Below are 6,493 nucleotides of genomic sequence, written 5' to 3' on the forward strand. Positions count from 1 at the left end.
CCCCCGCCTGGGCGGGGCGCGGGGGTGAGGGGCGGAGGAGGGAGCCAACAGAAAAGATAACAAAAACAATCGGCCGGGCGCCGCCATCTTGGGTCCGTTCTCCACGCCACACAAGTGAATGGGTAGATATGAAATTACCACAGGGGAGCAGCAGCAGCAGCAGGGTACGGAGGGCTGTTCCGAGCTGCCGGCGGGACTCGGGGGACCCAAGAGACGCCTCCCGCCGCCGCCGCCGCCCAGAGAAAACCCCCGGGCTCGGCCTTTTCTCCTCGCCAACCCCTAAACTGCACTCCTGGAGGGACAAAGTTGGTCTCAGCCGCGCTGCCTCCGCCGCCCGGGAGACGAGAGAGTCGGGTTCGGCAGCGGCTTCCTCGGGGCCGGGAGTGAGCCGGGGTCAGAGTTAGGGGCGAGGGTGACGAGGGGATTCCTCCCCCCTCCACCCTCTGGCCGGGGCTCGCCTGGTGCGCTGTGTGGGAGGCAGGAGGAGAAGGCGGGAGGAGTCCAGCAGGCTTTTCCTTTCCACCCCTGCTATTTCTTATTCCTTTCTCCTAAAAGGAAAAAAAAAAAAAAAAAGAAAAAAGAGGAAAAAAAAAAAAAGGCCAGAGCTGGATCGGGGGGGGGGGGGGGGGGAGGACGGGACCGTCTCGGCTCTCCGTTTGAACAGCAGCGGGGCGGGCGGAGGTGCGGCGAGGAAGAGATGTGTCCGTGAGGAGTTGGAGAGGAGCGTGCATCAAGCAGAAGAGTCACAAGCCTGCTGCTGCACGGGAGGAAGAAGCCGGCGGGGAAGGCAGCCGCTGCATCCCCCCCCTCTGCCCGCAGTCTCGCTCGCCTCCTCGCTTCCAAAGAAGCTGACTTCTCCTAGAAGCACGGCAGTCAAGGAAGGAAGGATTTGCCACAAAGAATATATCACCCTCCTCCCCAGCGGCTGGATACTGCATTTTTTTTTTTTAATTTTTTTTCACCCCCCCCCCCTCCAGTCGCTCTTCTGTGTTTAAATACCAAATATAGCCTCTTGCGGGGGGGGGGAAGGGGATGGAAATCTCTTAGAAGAATTTGAAATCTTGCTCGGATTCTGGTGTCGCACGGACCGGGAGAAGGACCGGGAAGAGGAGGGGAGGTGTGCGGCTCTCGCTGACTGGCGGCAGGACTAGAGATTTGCCACTTTTCGGGAAGCCCGAAGGTTTGTTTGTTACCAAACTGTTGTTTCTCCCCTTTTCCTCTTCTGGGTTACGCTAAATCCCTCAGCATTATTAAAGAAAACCGAAGCGTTGCCCACGTGTAGCTGGTGGCTTGCTTTTTTTTAAGGTAGTTTTCATCGAGAAACTGACAAAGCTTCCTCCCTTCACCCGGAGGCTTTTGAGGTTTGAAACTGAAATGGAGCTACTTTTCTCCCAAACACTACATGTTGTATGAGGGGAGCCAGGACGAAAACATCGTGTTTGCTGATTTCGATACGACTCCCCGACACTCAGCACCTACGAGGGATGCTTCACGGAGCTTCATGTCGAAAAGATTTGGAGTGTGCTCAGAGACTTCGTCGTGTCCAGCAGCTTAATTGTTGACTTTTTTTTTTTAAGTGGATTCGTAGCATACTTTTATGAATTAAATTTTGCCACCATTTGTACAGAAGCCAAATGACACGTGTGTTTTGAAACACGGTTCTAAATATATCCATCCCTCAACCCGGATTCTCGCTAGAAAGAGCCGGAGGGAGATCGTCAGTGTGTAAACAGATCTGATTTTACTGTTTTATGAACACTATCTGCTGCAGAAATGTTGCTATAGATTGCTTTATAACGGTTCAGCAAGAAGGGAGATTTTCCAGCTTGCAGGACCCAGGAAACTGGATACTTAAAGTCACTTAAATGTTTTAACAGCATTGGAAAATGGGAGCTGCTACTAAGTTGGCGTTCGCTGTTTTTCTTATCTCTTGTTCTTCAGGTAAGTGAATGTTCTTGGCTTTGTCGCTTTAAACGTAAGGCTTTGGGGTCAGCCCTTGAAAGCTGGAGGTAACCTTGTTGATTGATATGAATGAGGAGAAATCTTTTCTTTTTTCAGATGACAAATGTTTGGGGGTGGCAGTGACTGTAAAGGCAGAAGCTGTTTTCATGGTTATTCTTAAAAGCCTCTAACATGAGCACTTCAAACTGCGTGCAGCGCTTGAATTTCAGACCAATTGTGTGGAACAAATGTGGAAACATAACCACCTAGTGTCACATACAGTAATCTGGCAATGCAATTGTTAGTGTTTCATGGTTTTTTTTAAATAAGAATAACCCAGCTGAAATACTCTTAACTTCAATTAGAACTCTTATTCCGGACCATTCACTGGTGAATGGCAACCTTCCTTAATGCTTCATTAGTCTAGAATAGGTACAGCTCAGAAAGCATTAGCTCGTCCTTTAATGATAGCGAGGGGTGTGTGCATGTATAGATGTGTACACAGAATTAGGCTGAAAACGCAGGCTTTCAGTTTCTAAACAATTTTGTATTTTGCTACTCGATACGTCACTGCCTTGTAGTGCAAAAAAAAAAAAGAAAAAAAAAGCTACTACTTTTCTCTTTAAAACAGCAGAGCTTGAGTTTCCAACGCTAGCTCTGAGTCCTGAGGAGCCAGCGGGGTGTGAGGACTTCCCCACGCTTCTTTAGGAGGAAAATTGTTATGGTAGCAACCAGTGGTTGGGGGAACTGTTGGTACACTTCTCCTTGAAGCTCCGTCAGTTTCACAAAAAAACTGTTGTGAATTGTGTAATGGATCTAATAGTAGCTTACACGGCAAGCCTCGCACTTTCTGCTTACACTTTGAATGTGTTTGTAGTCGTCTGTGTAGGTTTAGATGTGCTTTTTAGCATTCTTGCACGGTGTGCAAGGGTGTACTTGTTCATCAGTCTGAAAGCTAGCAGACAAGTGCTCAGCTTTTCGGTGTAACCGGTGTAAGGGAGTAATGAGATCCGTATAACAATGCCTTTTAAAATTTCAGTGTTATAATGTACAGGATTTTGCTGAACAGGACGTTTTCTTGTGGTTAGTAAATGGATAGTCTAGTCTTATGTCTGTAGCGGTATTGATCAATTCCGTGTGTGCTAAATGTGCTGTGAAATGGCAAGCACTGCCAGAAATAAACCAAAAAAAATCCTTTCTGTTTTAACCAGATAAATAACAGAGCAGGTTAAGGACAGACAGAGGTTTGTTTGGGTTTGTTTGTTGTTTTTTTTTATTAGGCTATAACATTTATTCCTCTCTTGAAACAAAACACCATTTCTTCTGATAGTTTTGTCTTGCAGTAGAAGACTTGTCTTTCACCTTTTCCTAATACCTTATTTTTAAGTTACTCGAGGAACATTCCTCTTAACTTGGGAATATTTTATGTAGGGAGTCTTCCCCCCGTCTCCCCCCTCCCAGTTCCTGAAAGACTTTGTGCAATCTGCTCTTGGTGTCTGTCTTTCCCTTCCATGTCCTTCTATTAAGATCCTTTTGCCTAGAGCACAGAATAGTGATCTTGTTGACATTACCTATCCTACTTATTAAAAAGAACGGTTAAGCAACAAAAGCTGTCCTTTCTTTAGCATTTCTTGCTCAGGTTGTTCTTGGTAAGGTGAAATGGATGTTTGTCTTGCCTGTGAAGATGGAATTAATCTTTGCTAAATGAGCAGGAAACTGGTTGCAATTCGGACTGCTTCTCATGTTAATGACATTGTTTTTGGTGGTTATTCCAGCATTACACATTAAGTGTTCTGGTATTTAACAATTATTAAACTATTTTCTACTCGCCTAAAATTTTAGAGTATCTGCAGCCCTGGTGTAGGTCTAGTAATAAATAAATTCAACAGTAAGCTTATGTTTTCATGATGAAAATTTTACGATTATGTAAGCTTTTAGCATGAAGTACAGGCATTTTGATAAGTAGTGTTTCTTAACTGTGACTTGTTTTGATTTAAAATCATACCTGATCAATTGATTCTAACATGATTCTCAGAAGTAGTAGTTTCTTTTCCAGTCTATAGTCTGAAAGAAGTCTGCTCAGGCTATATACTTAAGAATATTGGCAGTGGTTGAAGAAATCCTAGAGTTCAGTTGTGAAGATGTCTGGTTTGTCTTTCTCCGGTATGCAGTCTCCAGCTACTCTTGAGTGTATGTGTCCAGGAGTGGGGGGGTGTTGGTTTTCTGTATTAATTTATTTTTATATGCAACTGCGTTCTGCAGTTGTTTACATAACCAATTAATACTAGTGTTCTTTAAACAGGTGAAAATGTTGTGGGTTTTTTCTACATGGTGGGTGTGGAAATGGTCTTTAGGTTGAAGGCATTTTATTTTACTATCTGTCAACTGCTGTATGGAATCCTGTAAATGTACTTCAAATGGATAGGAATTTACAGTTAATCTAATAATCTTTGTTAAGGGAGTGAAAATACTTCCCCTTTCTGACTAAGATGTTTGAAAAAGAGCATCTGTGTTACATTATTAGGCTTTAAAATATTTGTAGATGCTTGGATAAAAGTGGGTGTAGGTTTGCACCCATTTGTACTAATTCAAGAGGATGAGATGAATGTGTATTAACTAAACATGAAAATAAAGTGCCTGGGTCAAGGTTTTCCATGTGCCCTCTAATATACTTTTTATATAAAAACCTGTGTGTATTTTTGATTTAATAAAGAACAGAAGGTCCTGAAGTAATAATAAAATACTTACAAACGATATGCTTCCTGTGTCTCTCCTGTAGGTAAGGCAAGATTGTAGGTGAGCTTAAAAAAAGAAAAATAGTAAATTATATAGGTTGTTCATCAGGAACATTTCTATTTAGATGCTATCTATGTTCTCCCCTTCCCCCAAGGAAGTATGTTTCTGTGTCCTCTAGTTTTCGTGATTGCTGAGTTATACTTTACGAAATTTCAGGAACAGAGAATGTGTACTTCCATAATTTCCTGTGATGTTTCAGGATATATACTCTACACAGCTGAAAATTTGGGAGATGTTGGAAGTAGTGGATTGTCTTTAACCAAAATCTTCTGTTGTGGGTTTTAACATCTCATGGTTCCTTTTGTTACTCTTAGACTCCATGTCTCCCAAACCATCACTTCTTCTCTTCTGACCTACCTGCTCTGCCTTTGGTACCTGGGCAGTCTGTTACCAAAGTAGTTCTGCAGCTTTAAGTCTCTTACAGGGGACAAAACTCACACTTGTTAAAACTCACCCAAGCTCAATTCATGCTAAAAATCACCCAAGCAAAAGGAAGCACATCAGAAAGTATTGGTGTTCTCTCTCTTCCCCCCCCCCCTTAATGCTAGGTCATTCTCAAGCCACTCAGAAGGTCTTGAGTAATTTTGCTAAAGGAAATGGCATGTCAAAGATACGTTTGTAGTTGAAGTAGCATTTTCATTGCATGGGGAACATTCTATTCTTTGAGTTTTTAATTTATTCTTCTGTCTCACACCAATTACTATCAGGGGAAATGATTTTTTTTAAATTTATTCCCCCCACCCCCAAAAAAAATCTAGATAGAACTGTAAAGCCCAAGGTACTGCTACAGCTTCAGAAGCTGAATGGTTAGGTGTTCTGAAGGAATTGAGGGGTGGGAAGTGAGACTTTTTTCTTTTGATTTTGCTAGTGTAATGTTTTTTGACTGTCCTTTCACTATTCATTTGATAGCACTTGAAAATCCTGCCAAAGGTTTAGAAGTATTGTTTGTGGAAATTGTCTCTGCTGGTATGTTCTCCGCAAGCTGTCCATGATTGTGGTTGAACTCTAATTGCTTTATTGCACAGGCAGAGCAATAAAATACTTCAGACTTAGTACTGCATTTAAAGTAAAATGCTGCTCAAGGTTCTTTTTTTTTTTTTATGCGAGCGTACACTTTTATGTATTTTGTGTGGTGTTATTGGGCAATACCCCAGCACTCTTGATGTTGCTGTTGAGAGCAGGACTTGTAAACCTACTTAATACTGTTTTCAAGCATAGATACATTTACATAGATGTAAATGTTATGTAGTTTACAAAGTTTCATGGCTCCAGGTTGATGTTGTAACTTTGATTGCAGATCAAAATTCTGTTACTAATTCTATGTAATCTGTTAATACTTAACAAAAGTTACAAACCCTAAATCTTCTGGGTTATGAAAAAACCTGTACTTGTGCTAATGCAGTATTGGAACATATAAGTGTAGTTCTAGTAGAACTCTGCTTGACAAATGTTTCTGGAGAGATGCTGCTGTCATAGGTTTATTTGCATGTCTACCCTTCAGACACATGTCTTTTCTCAGAGAAAAAGCTTAAATAAGTTTGTCTTCAAATGCTGGATGCTATGTAAGTTGGTGGGGGGGAGGTGTTCTGTGTGTGGGGAAAGCTGTTTTCTGCTGTATGGGGGTGCAAGAAGGTAATTACAGCTGTCATGAATAATAGTTTTCAGCTGGTTTTAATGGAGTGTATTTGAATGCCACTTCTTTTTTCTTCACACCCCCCCCCCCCCCCCCCCCCCCCCCCCCCCTCTCCGCTCCCCC

General features: G+C 42.6%; 1 protein-coding gene across 1 annotated transcript in view; it reads left to right on the plus strand.

The window, feature by feature from the left end:
• Positions 1 to 1,033: 1,033 nt before the first annotated feature.
• ACVR2A (activin A receptor, type IIA) overlaps positions 1,034 to 6,493 on the plus strand; it is a 65,804-nt gene continuing 60,344 nt past the window's right edge. The window contains exon 1 of the mRNA XM_010575196.1: positions 1,034 to 1,941. Within this exon, the coding sequence (XP_010573498.1) occupies positions 1,887 to 1,941 (55 nt within the window). The 5' untranslated portion in view covers positions 1,034 to 1,886. The remainder of the gene's footprint in view (positions 1,942 to 6,493) is intronic.

This window comes from Haliaeetus leucocephalus, unplaced genomic scaffold (assembly GCF_000737465.1).
Source record: "Haliaeetus leucocephalus isolate CR32 unplaced genomic scaffold, Haliaeetus_leucocephalus-4.0 Scaffold451, whole genome shotgun sequence".
NCBI lineage: Eukaryota > Metazoa > Chordata > Aves > Accipitriformes > Accipitridae > Haliaeetus > Haliaeetus leucocephalus.